The 20535-nt window shown below is 40.7% G+C and overlaps 1 protein-coding gene across 20 annotated transcripts in view; it reads left to right on the top strand.

Moving 5' to 3' along the window:
* The window catches only part of EPB41 (erythrocyte membrane protein band 4.1), a 205563-nt gene that overhangs the window by 180813 nt on the left and 4215 nt on the right, over positions 1–20535 (top strand). For all 20 annotated transcript variants that reach the window (XM_049711689.1, XM_049711648.1, XM_049711625.1 and 17 more), the window contains 2 exons: positions 10209–10310; positions 18325–18405. In XM_049711689.1, coding sequence (XP_049567646.1) covers positions 10209–10310; positions 18325–18405 — 183 coding nt within the window. The remainder of the gene's footprint in view (positions 1–10208; positions 10311–18324; positions 18406–20535) is intronic.

The following is a 20535-nucleotide window of genomic DNA, read 5'->3' as shown; positions in this document are numbered from 1 at the left end:
CTAACTGGTGTGAGGTGATACCTCACTGTAGTTTTGATTTGCATTTCTCTAATAATTAGTGATGTTGAGCAGCTTTTCATGTGCTTCTTGGATATCTGTATGTCTTTGGAGAAATGTCTGTTGAGGTCTTCTGCCCATTTTTGGATGGGTTGTTTTTTTTTTAAATTTTGAGCTGTATGAGCTGTTTATATATTAACAGATTAATCCTTTGTCCAATGATTCATTTGCAAATATTTTCTCCCATTCTGAGGGTTGTCTTTTCATCTTGTTTATGGTTTCCTTTGCTGTGCAAAAGTTTTTAAGTTTCATTAGTTCCCATTTGTTTATTTTTGTTTTTATTTCCATTACTTTAGGAGGTGAATCAAAAAAGATCTTGCTGTGATTTATGTCAAAGAGTGTTCTTCCTATGTTTTCCTCTAAGAGTTTTATAGTGCCCGGTCTTACATTTAGGTCTCGAATCCATTTTGAGTTTACTTTTGTGTATGGTGTTAGGGAGCATTCTAATTTCATTCTTTTACACGTAGCTGTCCAGTTTTCCCAGCACCACTTATTGAAAAGCCTGTCTTTTCTCCACTGTATATCCTTGCCTCCTTTGTCATAGATTAGTTGTCCATAGATGCGTGGGTTTATCTCTGGGCTTTCTATCCTGTTCCATTGATCTATATTTCTGTTTTTGTGCCAGTACCGTACTGTCTTGATTACTGTAGCTTTGTAGTATAGTCTGAAGTCAGGGAGTCTGATTCCTCTAGCTCCATTTTTTTCCCTCAAGACTGCTTGGGTCTTTTGTGTCTCCATACAAATTTTAAGATTTTTTGTTCTAGTTCTGTAAAAAATGCCATTGGTAATTTGATAGGGATTGCATTGACTCTGTAGGTTGCTTTGGGTAGTATAGTCATTTTTATAATATTAATTCTTCCAATCCAAGAACATGGTATATCTCTCCATCTGTTGATATCATCTTTAATTTCTTTCATCAGTGTCTTATAGTTTTCTGCATACAGGTCTTTTGTCTCCCTAGGTAGTTTTATTCCTAGGTATTTTATTCATTTTGTTGCAGTGGTAAATGGGAGTGTTTCCTTAATTTCTCTTTCAGATTTTTCATCATTACTGTATAGGAGTGCAAGAGATTTCTGTGCATTAATTAGATTTCTGTGCATTAATTTTGTATCCTGCAACGTTACCAAATTCATTGATTAGCTCTAGTAGTTTTCTGGTGGCATCTTTAGGATTCTTTATCTGCAAACAATGACAGTTTTACTTCTTCTTTTCCAATTTGTATTCCTTTTATTTCTTTTTCTTCTCTGATTGCCGTGGCTAGGACTTCCAAAACTATGTTGAATAATAGTGGTGAGAGTGGACATCCTTGTCTTGTTCCTGATCTTAAAGGAAATGCTTTCAGTTTTTCACCATTGAGAATGCTGTTTGGTGTGGGTTTGTCATATATGGCCTTTATTATGTTGAAGTAGGTTCCCCCTATGTCCACTTTCTGGAGAGTTTAAATGGGTGTTGAATTTTGTCAAAAGGTTTTACTGCATCTATTGATATGATCTTATGGTTTTTATTCTTCAGTTTGTTACTATGGTGTATTACATTGATTGATTTGTGTATATTGAAGAATCCTTGCATCCCTGGGATAAATCCCACTTGATCATCGTGTATGATCCTTTTAATGTGTTGTTGGATTCTGTTTGCTAGTATTTTGTTGAGGATTTTTGCATCTATATTCATGAGTGATATTGGTCTGTAATTTTCTTTTTTTGTAGTATCTTTGTCTGGTTTTGGTATCAGGGTGATGGTGGCCTCATAGAATGAGTTTTTGTGAGTTTTCCTTCCTCTGCAATGTTTTGGAAGAGTTTGAGAAGGATGGGTGTTAGCTCTTCTCTAAATGTTTGATAGAATTCACCTGTGAAGCCATCTGGTCCTGGACTTTTGTTTGTTGGAAGATTTTTAATCACAGTTTCAATTTCATTACTTGTGATTGGTCTGTTCGTATTTTCTGTTTCTTCCTGGTTCAGTCTTGGAAAGTTATACCTTTCTAAGAATTTGTCCATTTCTTCCAGGTTGTCCATTCTATTGGCATAGAGTTGCTTGTAGTAGTCTCTTAGGATGCTTTGTATTTCTGCGGTGTCTGTTGTAACTTCTCCTTTTTCATTTCTAATTTTATTGTTTTGAGTCTTCTCCCTCTTTTTCTTGATGAATATGGCTAATGGTTTATCAATTTTGTTTATCTTCTCAAAGAAGCAGCTTTTAGTTTTATTGATCTTTGCTGTTGTTTCTATTTCATTTATTTCTGCTCTGTTCTTTATGATTTCTTTCCTTCTGCTAACTTTGGGTTTTGTTTGTTCTTCTTTCTCTAGTTCCTTTAGGTGTAACATTAGATTGTTTATTTGAGATTTTTCTTGTTTCTTGAGGTAGGCTTGTATAGCTATAAACTTCCTTCTTAGAACTGCATTTGCTGCATGCCATAGGTTTTGGATCATCGTGTTTTCATTGTCATTTGTCTCTAGATATTTTTGGATTTCCTCTTGGATTTCTTCAGTGATCTCTTGGTTATGTAGTAACGTATTTTTTAGCCTCCATGTGTTTGTGATTTTATGTTTTTTTCCCTGTAATTGATTTCTAATCTCATAGCATTGTGGTTGGAAAAGATGCTTGATATGATTTCAGTTTTCTTAAATTTACTGAGGCTTGATTTGTGACCCAGGATATGATCTGTCCTGGAGAATGTTCTGTGTGCACTTGAGAAGAAAGTGTAATCTGCTGTTTTTGGATGGAATGTCCTATAAATATCAATAAATCTATCTTGTCTATTGTTTCATATAAAGCTTGTGTTTCCTTATTAATTTTCATTTTGGATGATCCGTCCATTGGTGTAAGTGAGGTAAGTCCCCCAGTATTATTGTGTTACTGTCGATTTCCTCTTTTATAGCTGTGTGTGGTTGCCTTATGTATTGAGGTGCTCCTATGTTGGGTGCATATATATTTATAATTGTTATATCTTCTTCTTGGATTGATCCCTTGATCATTATGTAGTGTCCTTCCTTGTCTCTTGTAACATTCTTTATTTTAAAGTCTATTTTATCTGATATGAGTATTGCTACTCCAGCTTTCTTTTGATTTCCGTTTGCATGGAATATCTTTTTCCATCCCCTTACAGTCTGTATGTGTCCCTAGGTCTGAAGTGTGTCTCTTGTAGACAGTATATATATGGGTCTTGTTTTTGTATCCATTCAGCAAGCCTATGTCTTTTGGTTGGAGCATTTAATCCATTCATGTTTAAGGTAATTATCGATATGTATGTTACTATTACCATTTTCTTAATTGTTTGGAGGCTTTTTCTGTAGATCCTTTTCTTCTCTTTTGTTTCCCACTTAGAGAAGTTCCTTTAGCATTTGTTGTAGAGCTGGTTTGGTGGTGCTGAATTCTCTTAGCTTTTGCTTGTGTGTAAAGGTTTTGATTTCTCCATAGAATCTGAATGAGATCCTTGCTAAGTAATCTTGGTTGTAGGTTCTTCCCTTTCATCACTTTAAGTATATCATGCCACTCCCTTCTGGCTTGTAGAGTTTCTGCTGAGAAATCAGCTGTCAACGTTATGGGAGTTCACTTGTATGTTATTTATCGTTTTTCCCTTGCTGCTTTCAATAATTTTTCTTTGTCTTTAATTTTTGCCAATTTGATTACTGTGTGTCTTGGCGTGTTTCTCCTTGGGTTTATCCTGTGTGGGACTCTCTGCACTTCCTGGACTTGGGTAGCTATTTCCTTTCCCATGTTAGGGAAGTTTTCAACTATAATCTCTTGAAACATTTTCTCGGGTCCTTTCTCTCTCTCTTCTCCTTCTGGGACCCCTATAATGCAAATATTGTTGCATTTAATGTTGTCCCAGAGGTCTCTTAGGCTGTCTTCATTTCTTTTCATTCTTTTTTCTTTATTCTGTTCCGCAGCAGTGAATTCCACCATTCTGTCTTCCAGGTCACTTATCCATTCTTCTGCCTTAGTTATTCTGCTATTGATTCCTTCTAGTGTAGTGTTCATTTCAATTATTGTATTGTTCATCTCTGTTTGTTTGTTCTTTAGTTCTTCTAGATCTTTGTTAAACATTTCTTGCATCTTCTCGATCTTTGCCTCCATTCTTTTTCCAAGGTCCTGGATCATCTTCACTATCATTATTCTGAATTCTTTTTCTGCAAGATTGCCTATCTCCATTTCATTTAGTTGTTCTTCTGGGGTTTTATCTTGTTCCTTCATCTGGAACATAGCCCTCTGCCTTTTCATCTTGTCTGTCTTTCTGTGAATGTGGCTTTTGTCCCACAGGCTGCAGGATTGTTGTTCTTCTTGCTTCTGCTGCCTGCCCTCTGAGTTGTTTTTCTTGTCTTTCTTATTCACAGATGCCAAAATTGAGAGAAAATTTTCCTTCTATAAACTGAGCTGTTAATTCATTACTGCAACCAGTATTTGTTGAGCATTTATATGTTAGGCCAAAGCAGTGTACAGGGTGGACACAGGCCCTATGCTCTGGAACTGACATTCTAGTCAGGAGAGACAGGCAATAAAACACATAAATGTATGAATTTCAGACAGTGATAAGTGCTATAAAGAAATTAAATAGGATCAAGAGTTAGACAATGTGGAATAACATGAAAAGTTGCTATTTTGGGGCTAGAATAGTCATGAAAATCCCCTCTGAGAAAGTGACATTTTAGCTGAAGCCTGCATAATGGGAAGGAGACAGCTACATGGAGCTCTGGCTGGGTGTTTTCACATGAATCCTTTCAGTTAATCCTCACATCACCATAAACTGGATGATGATATCCACCTTTAGGAAGCCGTGTAACTTGCCAATTAAAAGCACTTGCTTTGCAATTAGACAAGTAGAATTTGTATCCTAGCTCGACCATGTACTAGCTGGATAACTTTAAACAAATCGCTCATCTCTGTAAGCCTCTGTTTCCTGTGTGTAAAATGGGGATAATACGACATACCACTGCAAGATTTGAGGGAGGATGAAGTGAAATGATGTCAGTAAAGCGCTTGGTGCATTCATAGACATTCAGTTAACATTAGTATACTTCCCGTGTCTCTCTCTTGTGGTCCAGAGTGTAGAATTTGAGTTTGGTAAATAATGAGAAATTGCTTCAAGTTTTCTGGCAGTGGTGATAAAGTGGCCTAATTAAAGCAGTGGTTTTGGAAGATGGTTCCTAAAGCTGTATGTTGCACCAATTAAAGGAGAGGCTGCCTAGAGACAGGAATACGGCTACGGGAAGTCTGGGGGGTTACTTGTGAAGAACTGAGGTGTAGCCTGAGGAAACAAGAAGAAAGAGCTGCGTCAGGAGAGACACTGATGGATGAAAAGGACTTGGCTGTGAAGCGGACTACAGAGGAAGTCTGGGGACATTCCTTTAAGATTGTGCACACAATGAGCCAAGGATGTTTAGAAAAGAAGTACTTGCAGATGGGAGGGAACCCTTTAAGTTGTCACTACCATGGAAACAACCTAACTGTCTATCAGTAGGGAACATGTTTGTAAATTATGGTACATCCAATTAAGGCAATTCTGTGCAGCCATTAAAAAAAGCTTCTGATGGGAATAATCTACGTGATAAATCGGTAAATGAAAAAATGCAGTGCAATATGGTATAAATAATATGCTACTGTTTATGGGAGGGAAAAGGGTTGTATGTACAGCTATGTATGAATAGGCTTATATGTGAATATACTAACTCTGAATGGGTACTTAGAAAAACAAAAACAAAAAACCACCAGTGGTGGCCTGGGATGAAGAGGCCTGGGATGCAGGCTGTGGTTAGGAGTGGGAGGGAGACCAACAATTCATTGATCTCCATTTTAAAGATTTAAAATTTTGTAGCATGTGCATATCAAAAAAAAATGTTTTTAATCGTTCAAAGTAAATTATTAAAAAAGTTGTTAGGGCCATCCTGACCACAGAAGCCCATGTTTGGTTTGAGTATAGCCCCTACAAAAAAGGGAAAGGAAGCAGTCATTTTAAAATATCCTAGCATGTAAGAGAAATACAGAGGCATTATGAAGTACAAGATAAAGCATGTGGGCTTTGGAGTTAGAGAGACCTGGATCTTCATTCCAACACTTGCTAGTTTCATGACCTTCAGCAAGTCACTTAACCTCTGAGCCTTAGCCTTCTTTTCTGAAAAATACCTTTTTAAGGTCACTGAGATAAAGATAATACTTGCCTGGCACATAGTGGCTATTCCAAAATGGTAGATATTATATTGTTATACATCTAAGACAGTCAGCCAAGATACAAATTACTTCTTATTGACTAGACAGTGGAGTATAGTGAGGAAAAGTATTGACTTTCGAATTAGATTTTCTGGGTTTGAACCTGCTCCATCACTTACTAGTGTGCAGTCAAGTTACTGAATCACTGTGTGCCTCAGTTTCCTCATTTGTAAAATGAGGCTAATAATAGTTGTACCTCATAGGGTTGTTGAGAGGAATAAATGAGTTAATGTACATAAAATACGAGTTTCACAATGTGCATTTTAAATTAAGTTGTCACTACCATGGAAACAATCTAAATGTCCTTCAATAGGGAGCAGGTTAAATAAATTATAGTACATCCCATTAAGGTAATGCTTTACAGTTAGTTTTAAAAGCTTCTGCTGGGAATATCTACGTGATAAACTGGTAAATGAAAAAGCTCAGTGCAGTATGCTGTAAATAATTTGTAGAAAAAGTGCCTGGCACATAATAAGCACCAGATAATTATTTGCTATTGTTATTGTTTATTTACTATAATTATTTCTGCTTGTGTTTTTATTATCTTTCCAGACAAGTAAACCTGAGAACCTTTTTTTTTTTTTTTTTTTGCGGTACGCAGGCCTCTCACTGTTATGGCCTCTCCCGTAGCGGAGCACAGGCTCCGGACGCGCAGGCTCAGCGGCCATGGCTCATAGGCCCAGCCACTCCGCGGCATGTGGGATCTTCCCGGACCGGGGAATGAACCCGTGTCCCCTGCATCGGCAGGCGGACTGAGAACCTTTTTTTAATCCATCCATAATTCCTACATTTTGGGACATGGCGAGAGGAGGTGGGGAGCCAGAATAGGGTTTTACTGTTTGCATATATGTGCATGTATGTGTACCTGAGGTAACATTTACATACAGTGAAATGCACAGACGTTAAGAGTTCAGTTTTTTGTTTGTTTGTTTGTGGTACGCGGGCCTCTCACTGTTGTGGCCTCTCCCGTTGTGGAGCACAGGCTCCGGACGCGCAGGCTCAGCGGCCATGGCTCACAGGCCCAGCTGCTCCACGGCATGTGGGATCCTCCCGGACCGGGGCACGAACCCGTGTCCCCTGCATCGGCAGGCGGACTCTCAACCACTGCGCCACCAGGGAAGCCCAAGAGTTCAATTTTTTATTGGTTTTGACGAATGTATCTACCTGTGTAACCAAGACACATTTGGGTTCAGAACATTTTCATCACTCCTGAAACTTTCTTCATAGCCTTTGCCAGTCCATCCCTATCCCTCTAGGCAGCCACTGCTCTGATTTCTGTTATCATAGCTTAGTTTTACCTGTTCTTGGACTTCATATAAATGGAAGTATACAGTCATACCCTTTTGTGTCTGAACATGTTTTTCAGATTCATCCATGTTATATGAATCCATAGTTCACTGTTTTTTATTGTTGAGTAGTATTCCATTGTATGAATATACCACAATTTGTTTATCCTTTCATTTGTTGATGGACAGTTGAGTTGATTCCAGTTGGGGGCAAATATGGATAAAGCTGCTTTAAACATTCATGTGAGAGTCTTTCTGTGGACATATGTTTTCACTTATCTTGGGTAAACACCTAAGAGTGGAACTGCTGTGTCATAGGATAAAGGGATGGTTAACTTTATAAGCAACTGAAAGCTACAGTACCATTTTGAGAAAGCACTGGTAAGAAAAGAGGCCCCATGTGGAAAGAGTGTTAAGTTGGAAATCATAACAATGTCTCCTCCCTCTTCCACCTTCTTCAGAGACAGAAAAGGAGGAGGAAGGGGGTGGGAGGGAGGTAGAAAAAAATAGATTCTTAGGGTTAGTAGAGGAGGAGCTTTTCAAAAAGGTTTAGCCCTCTTGGCACGCAAATTCTTTTTTTTTTGGATTAAAAAAATTGTTATTGACGTATAGTTGATTTACAATGTTGTGTTTCGGTGTACAGCAAAGTGATTCATTTATACATACATGTATATATCTGTTCTTTAGATTCTTTTCCATTATAGGTTATTACAAGGTATTGAGTATAGTTCCCTATGCTATACAGTAAGTCCTTGTTGGTTATTTTATATATAATAGTGTGTATATTTTAATCCCAAACTCCTAATTTATCCCTCCCCCCAGCCCTTTCCCCTTTGGTAACCATAAGTTTGTTTTCTATGTCTGTGAGCCTATTTCTGTTTTATAAATAAGTTCATTTGTATCATTTATTTAGATTCCACGTATAAGCGATATCATATGGTATTTGTCTTTCTCTGTCTGACTTGCTTCACTTGATAATCTCTACGTCCATCCATGTTGCTACAAATGGCATTATTTCATTCTTTTTAATGGTTGAGTAATAGTCCATTGTGTATATATTGGCACACAAATTCTTAATAACAACTTATAATGTACTTTTATTTCTAAAACCTCTTTTGATCTTCACAGCAGTGCTACAGTGGAGGCAGAGCACATCTTACAGGGTAGCCTGTTATAAAAATGAGAAAACTAAAGCTCAGAAAAGTCAGAATGACTTGCCCAAGGTTCCACAGCCAGCCACTGTCTGAGCTGGGACCTGAACCACAATCTTCAGACAGGAAGTCTTTGCCCTCAGTCCTAGTTCAAGCACTTATTAGCATAGAACCTTGGCAAATTATTATTTTTTTAAGGTTTCTTTTTATTTAATTAATTTATTTACTTTTTTTTTTTTGGCTGCATTGGGTCTTAGTTGTGGCACACTGGATCTTTTGTTGCAGCACATGGGCTTCTCTCTAGTTGTGATGTGCAGGCTCCAGGGCACATGGGCTCTGTAGTTTGTTGCACGTGGGCTCTCTAGTTGAGATGCATGAGCTCAGTAGTTGTGGCGCACAGGCTTAGTTGCCCTGTGGCATGTGGGATCTTAGTTCCCTGACCAGGGATTGAACCCGCATCCCCTGAATTAGAAGGTGGATTCTTTACCACTGGGCCACCAGGGAAATCCCTTTGGAAAATTATTTAACCTCTCTGGACCTCACTTTTCTGAACTATACAGTGAGTATAATAATAGTACCTACTTCAGATACTGAGAGGTGTGATTGAGGTAATAGTTGCATTATGTGCTTGGCATATAGTACAAGTGCAATAAATGTTAGCTGAGTCTGAATCTAAGGTAGATAAATATGTCTGGGCTGAAGAAAGTGTTAGTAAACTAGCCAATAATATGCCTGGTATGAGGGTGACGTGTATGAAAGACTTAGGTTACACAATCATGTTCCCTCTCTTTGTTTTGTCCATATTCCTAGCTGGAAGTGAATCCAGCCAGGGACTCTTCTCTTTTCTAATTCTCTTCTCCTCCTTCCGCCCTCCCCACAGTATCTCAAAGTTTTGCCTCAATGAAATGTGGCCCTTCTCATAAAAAAGTTGGTGGCCTCTGCTTATAATGCAAATGACTTATATAAAGAGGTGGAGAAGGATGGTAACCTAGCACATTGCTTGCTGCAGGATTCTTTATGAAAATAATCACAATTCTCTAAATGCCCCTCTGAGTCAGTGGACAATACCAGTAGTTTTGGGTCCTTGGGCAAATCACTCGCTTTCTCTGAGCCTGAGTCTTACCTGGGAGTGCTAATAAGTTTCTGCCTTTTCTATTTATATTCATAGGGCTTGTGTAAGCATCAAAAAAGAAAGTTTTGAAAGCCATTTATGAGCTATAAAATGCTGTATACATGTGCATAGTTACTGTCACTCTTGTTGAACCTGTGGTTACACTCCTGCCTCCTTTTTCTCATCCACTCCTGTCACTGACCCAATGCTGGGGAAACTGGACTTGTCCAACTATTTTAGAAGGAGCTTTGTTCCCAGGGGATTCATTTTATTAATTAAGAGATCACTGTAAGGGAATTGGGTTTTTGCTTTAGAACGTGCAGCTGCAGAGCAAAGCTGCATCTACAACATTTGCCCATGAGGTTTCCTAAGAGGCATGGTGATGAGTTGTGTCTCCTTCTGCAGACTGACGACAGCAACGGGGACTTGGACCCAGGAGTCCTGCTGACAGCTCAGACCATCACATCTGAGACCACCAGCAGCACCACCACAACTCAAATTACCAAGGTAACAGACAGCTAGAAATTCCTTCTGAAATCCAGTGGCATGCCAAGCTTGCTGCCTCTCTGCAAGAACCCTGGTCCATAAGCAAGGGTTTTCAGCTTCTTCCCTACTGAGCCAAATTTTTCCCAGTGTCCAGGGTGAAAAGGCCCTGTTGCTTTCCCCAGCAATAAACCCAGGGAGACCCTGAGCATCCCTGTCTACTTCATGGTCTCATTAAAGTCACATGTGGTTGTTCTCTTTACACATTCGTCTGTCTCCCTGGTCAGTGAGTCCCCTGTCTGGCTGTGGAGGTCAGCCTAAAAATTCAGTTTAAAAAGTCAGACGCAGAGTTCGCGTCTCCCCACAACTAGGGTGCCTGCCGAATGCTGGTGTGGGACCCTGATGCCCAAGGAGATGGGAAGAACCCCCAAGCGAACCGGTAGGATGTGGGGAGACTGAGGGGGGAGGAGAAGTGGAGGCTGGACAGGACCAGCGCCCCTGAGGGGTGGCTGAGAAGGGGGAGGGGTTCCGATGCCTGGAGGGACCCTCGGGGTCTCGGGTCAGGGGGGAGCATGCCCAGCGTTTCCCCTGCCCAATGGGCCGGGGAAGTCTGCCTGGCTCTTGGGCGGATCCTACGCCCTCAGAGGTCCCCTCTGGGCTGGGTTGGTCCTGGGGTCGTAGGAGGGAGGCCAGGAGAGAACAGGAGAGGCAGGTGGGAGGGACCCTCCAGGACCGGAGGAGCAGGAAAGGAGCAAAGGGTGTTTGCCCCGCCCACTCGAGCCCAGGAAGCCAAGGGGGTTCACTGCCCTCTGAGACCAGAGGCAGGAGGCAGGGGGCACTGGGCCCCTTCTGTTCTGTTGAGCCTAGGCCCCACCACACCTCCTTCCTTCCCAGGGCCTTTTCCAGCCCTGTGGGTCCTAAGCATAGGCCCCGCCCACCACCCAAACCTCGCCCCTGCTTAGGCCCGCCCTCCACAGCCAAGGCCTTTTTCCACTTTTTTTCTCCTCTTTTTTACTATTATGGTTCTGTTTTACCTTCCCGTTGTTGTTTCATCTATATTTTTATTTTTATATTTTTTCTAACATATCTGTTAGTTACCTCGTCTAATTTTATTTTTTACTTTGTTATTGTTCTCCTTTTTTTTTTTTTTGCCGCCTGGCATGGGCTTGCGGAATCTTGGTTCATGAGCCAGGGGTCGGGCTGAAGTTCCTGCGGTGGGAGCTCTGAGTCCAAACTACTGGACTAACAGAGAGCCTCAGACCCCAGGGAACATTCATCAGAATGAGGTCTCCCTGAGGTCCTCATCTCAGCACCAAGACCCAGCTCTACCCAACAGCCTACAAACTCCAGTGTTGGAAGCCTCAGTCCAAACAACCAGTAAGACAAGAACACAATCCCACTCATAAAAAAAAAGAAAAGAAAAAATAAGACAGCAGGGCTTCCCTGGTGGCGCAGTGGTTGAGAGTCCGCCTGCTGATGCAGGGGATGTGGGTTCATGCCCCAGTCCGGGAGGATCCCGCATGCTGTGGAGTGGCTGGGCCCGTGAGCCGTGGCCGCTGAGCCTGCGCGTCTGGAGCTTGTGCTCCGCAATGGGAGAGGCCACAACAGTGAGAGGCCCGCACACCACTAAAAAAAGAGACAGCAAAAAAATATGTCACAGATGAAGGAGCAAGGTAAAAACCTACAAGACCAAATAAATGAAGAGAAAAGAGGCAATCTACCTGAAAAAGAAATCAGAGTAATGATAGTAAAGATGATCCAGAATGTCAGAAATAGAATGGAGGCACGGATTGAGAAAATACAAGAAATGTTAAGCAAAGATCTAGAAGAACTAAAGAAAAAACAAACGGAGATGAACAACACAATAACTGCGATGAAAAATACACTAGAGGGTATCAATAACAGAATAACTGAGGCAGAAGAATCAATAAGTGAGCTGGAAGACAGAATGGTGGAAATAACTGCCAAGGAGCAGAATAAAGAAAAAAGAATGAAAAGAATTGAAGACAGTCTCAGAGACCTCTGGGATAACACCAAATGCACCAACATTCGAATTATAGGAGTCCCAGAAGAAGAAGAGAAATAGAAAGGGTCTGAGAAAATATTTCAAGAGATTATAGTGGAAAACTTCCCTAACATAGGAAAGGAAATTGTCACCCAAATCCAGGAAGCACAGAGAGTGCCATACAGGATAAACCCTAGGAGAAACACACCAAGACACATATTAATCAAACTAACAAAAATTAAATTCAAAGAAAAAATATTAAAAGCAGCAAGGGAAAAACCAAAAATAACCCACAAAGGAATCCCCATGAGGTTATCAGCTGATTTCTCAGCAGAAACTCTGCAGGCCAGAAGGGAGTGGCAGGATATACTTAAAGTGATGAAAGAGAAAAACCTACAACCAAGATTACTCTACCCAGCAAGGATCTCATTCAGATTCGAGGGAGAAATCAAAAGCTTTTCAGACAAGCAAAAGCTAAGAGAATTCAGCACCACCAAACCAGCTTTACAACAAATGCTAAAGAAACTTCTCTAGGCGGGAAACACAAGAGAAGAAAAAGACCCACAAAAACAAACCCCAAACAATTAAGAAAATGGTAATAGGGGGCTTCCCTGGTGGTGCAGTGGTTAAGAATCCACCTGCCAATGCAGGGAGCGTGGGTTCAAGCCCTGGTCCGGGAAGATCCCACATGCCGCAGAGCAACTAAGCCCGTGCGCCACAACTGCTGAGCCTGCGTTCTAGGGCCTTCGAGCCACAGCTACTGAGCCCACACACCACAACTACTGAAGGCTGCACACCTAGGGCCCATTGCTGTGCAACAAGAGAAGCCACCACAATGAGAAGCCTGTTGACACAATTAGAGAAAGCCTGTGCGCAGCAATGAAGACCCAACGCAGCCAAAAATAAATATATAAAATAAATAAATTTAAAAAAAGAGAAAATGGTCATAGGAACATACATATCGATAATAACCTTAAATGTAAATGGATTAAATGCCCCATCCAAAAGACACAGACTGGCTGAATGGATACAGAAACAAGACCCATATATATGCTGTCTACAAGAGACCCACTTCAGACCTAGGGACACGTACAGACTGAAAATGAGGGGATGGAAAAAGATATTCCATGCAAATGGAAATCAAAAGAAAGCCGGAGTATCAATACTCGTAGCAGATAAAATAGACTTTAAAATAAAGACTGTTGCAATAGATAAGGAAGGACACTGCATAATGATCAAGGGATCAATCCAAGAAGATGATATAACAATTATAAATGTTTATGCACCCAACATAGGAGCACCTCAATGCATAAGGCAAATGCTAACAACCAGGAAAGTGGAAATAGACAGTAACACAATAATAGTATGGGACTTTAACACCCCACTTACACCAATGGACATATCATCCAAACAGAAAATAACTAAGGAAACACAAGCTTTAAATGATACAATAGACCAGGTAGATTTAATTGATATTTATAGAACATTCCACCCAGAAGTGGAAGAGTACACTTTCTTCTCAAGTGCACATGGAACATTCTCCAGGATAGATCACATTGGGTCACAAATCAAGCCTTGGAAAATTTAAGAAAATTGAAGTCATATCAAGTATCTTTTCTGACCACAATGCTATGAAATTGGAAATAAACTACAGGAAAAAAAACTGTAAAAACCACAAATACTTGGAGGCTAAAAAATGTGTTACTAAATAACCAAGACATCACTGAAGAAATCAAAGAAGAAATAAAAAAATACATAGAAACAAATGACAATGAAAACACAGTGACCCAAAACCTATGAGATGCAGCAAAAGCAGTTCTAAGAGGGAAGTTTATAGCAATTCAGTCTCACCTCAAGAAATAGAAAAATCTCAAATAAACAACCTAACCCTACACCTAAATCAACGAGAGAAAGAAGAACAAAGAAAACCCAAAATCAGTAGAAGGAAAGAAATCATAAAGATCAGAGCAGAAGTAAATGAAATAGAAATGAAGAAAACAGTAGCAAGGATGAATAAAACTGAAAGCTGTTTCTCTGAGAAGATAAACAAAATAGATAAACCCTTAGCCAGACTCACCAAGAAAAAAAGGGAGAGCATGCAAATCAATAAAATAAGAAATGAAAAAAGGAGAAATCACAGCTGACACCACAGAAATACAAAGGATTATAAGAGACTACTACAAACAACTATATGCCAATAAAATTGACAACCACAAAGAAACGGACAAATTCTTAGACAGGTACAATTTTCCAAGACTGAACCAGGAAGAATTAGAAAATATAAACAGACCTATCACAAGTAATGAAATTGAAACTGTAATTAGATGCAAAAATCCTGAACAAAATACTAGCAAACAGAATCCAACAACATATTGAAAGGATCACACACCATCATCAAGTGGGATTTATCCCAGGGATGCAGGAATTCTTCAGTATATGCAAATCAATCAATGTGGTACACCATATTAGCAAATTAAGGAATAAAAACCATATGATCATCTCAATAGATGCAGAAAGAACTTTTGACAAAATTCAACATCCATTTATGATAAAAACTCTCCAGAAAATGGGCATAGAGGGAAACTACCTCAACATAATAAAGGCCATATATGACAAACCCACAGCAAACATCATACTCAATGGTGAAAAACTGAAAGCATTTCTACTAAGATCAGGAACATAAAAAAAAAAATCAGGGGATAGAGAGAGTGGGAGGGAGGGAGACGCAAGAGGGAAGAGATATTGGAACATATGTATATGTATAACTGATTCACTTTGTTATAAAGCAGAAACTAACACACCATTGTAAAGCAATTATACTCCAATAAAGATGTAAAAAAAAAATCAGAAATGTCTGGCATTCCTATACACTAACAAGGAAAAATCAGAAAGAGAAAATAAGGAACACTCCCATTTACCATCGCAACAAAATGAATAAAATGCCTAGGAATAAACCTACCTAAGGAGGCGAAAGACTTGTACTCAGAAAACTATAAAACACTGATAAAAGAAATCAAAGATGACATAAACAGATGGAGAAATATACCATGTTCTTGGATTGGAAGAATCAATATTGTGAAAATGACTATACTACCCAAAGCAATCTACAGATTCAATGCAATCCCCGTCAAACTACCAATGGCATTCTTCACAAAATTAGAACAAAAAACTTTACAGTTTGTATGGAGACACAAAGACCCCAAATAGCCAAAGCAATCTTGAGAAAGAAAAACAGAGCTGGAGGAATCAGGCTCCCCAACTTCAAACTAAACCAGAAAGCTACAGTAATCAAGACAGTATGGTACTGGCACAAAAACAGAAATATAGATCAATGGTACAGGATAGAAAGCCCAGAGATAAACCCACGCACATATGGTCACCTGATCTTTGACAAAGGAGGTAAGAACATACAACAGAGAAAAGACAGTCTCTTCAATAAGTGGTGCTGGGAAAACTGGATAGCTACATGTAAAAGTGAAATTAGAACACTCTCTAATACAATACACAAAAATAAACTCAAAAAACAAACAAACAAACTCCAAATGGATTAAAGACCTAAATGTAAGACCAGACACTATAAAACTCAGAGGAAAACATAGGAAAAACACTCTTTGACATAAACCACAGCAAGATCTTTTTTGACCCACCTCCTAGAGAAATGGAAATAAAAACAAAAATGAACAAATGGGACCTAAGTAGACTTAAAAGCTTTTGCACAGCAAAGGAAACCATAAACAAGACAAAAAGACAACCCTCAGAATAGGAGAAAATATTTGCAAATGAAACAATGGACAAAGGATTAATCTCCAAAATATACAACCAGCTCATGGAGCTCAATACAAAAAAAACCAAACAATTCAATTAAAAAAATAGGTGGAAGACCTAAATAGACATTTCACCAGAGAAGACATACAGATGGCCAAGAGGCACATGAAAAGATGCTCAACATCACTTACTATTAGAGAAATGCAAATCAAAACTACAATGAGGTATTACCTCACACTGGTCAGAATGGCCATTATCAAAAAATCTAGACACAATAAATGCTGGAACGGGTGTGGTGAAAAGGGAACCCTCCTCCACTGTTGGTCAGAATGTAAATTGATACAACCACTATGGAGAACAGTATGGAGGTTCCTTAATAAACTAAAAAAAAGAACTACCCTATGATCCAGCAATCCCACTACTGGGCATATACCCTGAGAAAACCATAATTCAAAAAGAGACACGGGGACTTCCGTGGTGGCGCAGTGGTTAAGAATCCGCCTGCCAATGCAGAGGACATGGGTTCGAGCCCTGGTCCGGGAATATCCCACATGTCACGGAGCAACTAAGCCCAAGCCTGCGCTCTAGAGTCCCTGAGCCACAATTACTGAACCCATGTGCCACAACTACTGAAGCCCATGTGCCTAGAGCCCGTGCTCCACAGCAAAAGAAGCCACCGCAATGAGAAGCCCACGCACCTCAACAAAGAGTAGCCCCACTCGCTGCAACTAGAGAAAGCCTGCGCGCAGCAACGAAGACCCAATGCAGCCATAAATAAATTAATAAATAAACAAAAAAAACAAAAAGAGACATGTGCCACAGTGTTCACTGAAGCACTATTTACAATAGCCAGAGCATGGAACCAACCTAAATGTCCGTCGACAGATGAATGGATAAAGAAGATATGGCACATATATACAATGGAATGTTAGCCATAAAAAGAAATGAAACTGAGTTATTTGTAGTGAGGTGGATGGACCTAGAGTCTGTCATACAGAGTGAAGTAAGTCAGAAAGCGAAAAACAAATACTGTATGCTAACACATATATATGGAATCTAAAAAAAAAAAAAAGGTACTGATGAACCTAGTGGCAGGGCAGGAATAAAGACATAGACATAGAGAATGGACTTGAGGACGCGGTGGGGGAGGGGAAGCTGGGGTGAAGTGAGAGTAACATCAACATATATACACTACCGAATGTAAACTAGTTAGCTAGTGGAAAGCAGCAGCATAGCACAGGGAGATCAGCTCGGTGCTTTGCGATGACCTAGAGGGGTGGGATAGGGAGTGGGGGAGGGATATGGGCATATATGTATGCATATGGCTAATTCACTTTGTTGTACAACAGAAACTAACACAGTATTGTGAAGCAATTATACTCCAATAAAGATCTATTAAGAAAAAAGTCTGTTTAAGGGCAGGTGTTGTTGGTATTATTAAGCAACCATATTTTCCAAGCCAAATATCAGAACTCAGGGTCTCATGAAGAATTTTTATGTCATGTCCAGGATCAAGGCCATGGGAACTGTAGTTTGGATGCTGAAATATTGAAATTATTAGAATATTGTTTATGGGGGCAAGAGGGACAAAGTATCTAAAATTGGGACTACTCCCAGAAAATCAGAGACAATCCATGTTGGCGGTAGCACTAGATGAAAAAGCATTTTCTTGTAAATAAGAAATCTAGATTGCTGACCAAGCTCCATCATCAACACACAGATGGCTGGAAGCCAGTTACTTAATATGTCTAGACCATGGTTTCCTCATCTGTGAAGCAGGGAAACCTGCCTACCCTGGGGGGATTATTTGAGGGTCTTTTGACATCAGTAATATGAAAATGTCTTAAAATAAAGAGCCTAATTTCAAGCTTCATGACATTTTTTGTTCATGGTCTTCTGATTTGTTTGCCTCTTGAAAACAATCAAAATATATAGGAAAAGAGCAAACAGGAACACCTGTTTTGTTTACTCACAGAAATTCTTTGGTGTTTGGGAGGAAGAAAAAGGTAAAAATAAATAATAGAGAATTATGACTTTCTGTTTAGCTTATTAAAGGTTTTAGCAATACTAGGGAATAGGCGTGTGCTCATTTTAGCAGGTCCAGCCAAGATTTTGAACAAGTGTGTGAGAAAGCTCCCCTATTCAGTACCCAGCAGCAGATTAAAATTTGGAGTATAGTTTTCAGACTAATTTCTTGCTGTTGTTTTGTTTTGCTGTTTGGGTTTTTCTTTCTTTCTTTCTCATATGGTCACCTCCCTTTTGTTTCAGACTGTAAAAGGTGGGATTTCAGAGACCCGGATTGAAAAGCGAATTGTGATCACAGGAGATGCCGATATTGACCATGATCAGGTGGGAATGCTGAGATCCTGGGCATGGGACAGGTTCTGGGGAAGGATCACTGATGGACACCGAAACTGGCTTGCAAAAGATAACAGCTTACGGGGCTTCCCTGGTGGCACAGTTGTTGAGTGTCCGCCTGCCGATGCAGGGGACACGGGTTCATGCCCCGGTCCGGGAAGATCCCACATGCCGCGGAGCGGCTGGGCCCGTGAGCCATGGCCGCTGAGCCTGAGAGTCCAGAGCCTGTGCTCCGCAACGGGAGAGGCCACAACAGTGAGAGGCCCGCGTACCGCCAAAAAAAAAAAAAAAAAGATAACAGCTTTATCTCCAAGGGGGCTCCTTAGCTAGCTCTTAATCGAGAAGAAGGACAAAGGGAGTCGGATCACTGAGGCCTGTGGGATGGGGGCCATAGATTGGAGAAGCAGGGAAGTGTAATGCAAAGAACATGGGCTTTACACTCAAATCCTAGTTCTTACCATATTCTAGCCCTAACTCCCTAGGCCTCTGTTTCCTCATCTATAAGATAGCATCTTCCTTCAAGGTTGTGAGAATCAAGTGAGATACAGATGTACCTTGTGGGGCATGTGGGGGGCTCCAAGTAAATAGAGCTGTTGCTGTTCAGGGGATATCACGTACCCAAACCTGTGCTGGAGACAGTAGATGATATCAAACCAACATGTAGTCTCTATCTTCAGAGGGGCGAGCTAGAAGGGACACAGTGTCATGGGGCTGGAACTCAGGAGAGCTGGAACTTAATTTCTGTCCTAGATCTATCACTAACTTGTTGTATGACCCTGGGCAAATCACTTTACCTCCCATATATTTTTTTTTTGTTCTCTCCTAAAAGAGAGTAGGTTGATCTAGCTAATTTCTGGGCCCTCTGAGTGCTAAAATTCTATGCTTTTATGTTAATTAGGTGCTAATTGTGTGCTTCGAGCAATTAGCAAATAATAAGGTCAGGATTAATGTTCCCAATTCTCTGCTGGGTGAGGTTAGAACAGTAAAGCTACAGAGAAGCGGGGGTGGAAGAGACTGCATGTAAATGCTTCTGGAATCATTGACAGGAGTGCTGGAGCAATAGTTCTGTGGCCTTTATGCTGATATGCTGAGTGCCTTAAAAAGAAGAAATAGACTGAGCGGCAGTGCTGACAGTTCCCTTGGTAGCAGGGTTGAGACTTACAGCTGAGAACACCAGGCTGAGGGTCCCAGCAACAAGGCTGCAAAAAGCCCAAGTGGGAGGCCTTGCAGTCTGTTTGCCCCAGCACAAGGGATGCTGCTGTGTTACCAGCCTGCACTCACCTACGCGGCCTGATATGATCTGAGCCCCTGCCACGTGCTTCATCTGTGCTAGATGGCATAGGAAGGTGTTTTGGCTTTGGAGTGAGACAGACCTGGGTTGAATCCTGACTCTGCAACTTACTGGTTGTGTGTACTTGAGCAAGTTATTTTACTTCTCTGAGCTGTGGTTTTGCCCTCTGTAAAATAAAGATTATCATAGGTTTCTTTCAGGGTTATTGGGACAAAAGGACAAGCACACTTGATAGCTCAGAGAGGTGCTCCAGTGTCCCTCAGTCTCTGAGACATGAGGGACATGTGGAAGGGATAAGATGTGGTGCACTCTGGATCGGGAGTGGGCACTTTAAGAAGGTGCAGGCTGTCAGAGAGAGAGGGGTGTAGGCCAGAGTAACCAGAGAGGGGGGCTTGGGCTGGGCCTTGAAGCGTGAGCAGACTGGTTGAGCAAACAAGCTGAGAGGATGAGCAGGGGCCTGTAGAGGTAGCAGTGCCAAGAACGGCTTTCATGGAGTCAAGAGACCAAAAGAGGGATCTCCCTTCTTCCCGTCCCTCCTAGAAGTAGTCTTAACAGCCAGGGTTAACAGTCAGCTGGTCAAATGTAGCTAGAGTCCTTTTTGATGGAGGCCTGTCACTGAGAATCCCATGCCACCATCCCCCAAAGTCTGTGTTGGGCTCCTCCGCCTTGGGGTGCTCTGAGCTTGAGGCTCAGCGACTTGCAGCCCAAGGGGAGTAGTCGTGTCATTGTTCTTCTTTGACTTTCCCTCTGCTCCCTTCAGCTTTTCTAAAATGATCAAAACTCCTCCAGATACTAAAATAGGGTCGTCATCCCCTCCACCTCCCTCTGAA

The sequence above is a fragment of the Orcinus orca genome, chromosome 1, assembly GCF_937001465.1.
Source record: "Orcinus orca chromosome 1, mOrcOrc1.1, whole genome shotgun sequence".
NCBI classification, from domain to species: domain Eukaryota; kingdom Metazoa; phylum Chordata; class Mammalia; order Artiodactyla; family Delphinidae; genus Orcinus; species Orcinus orca.
The sequence above is the reverse complement of the archived record's forward strand: the minus strand, read 5'-3'. Positions and strand labels throughout refer to the sequence as shown.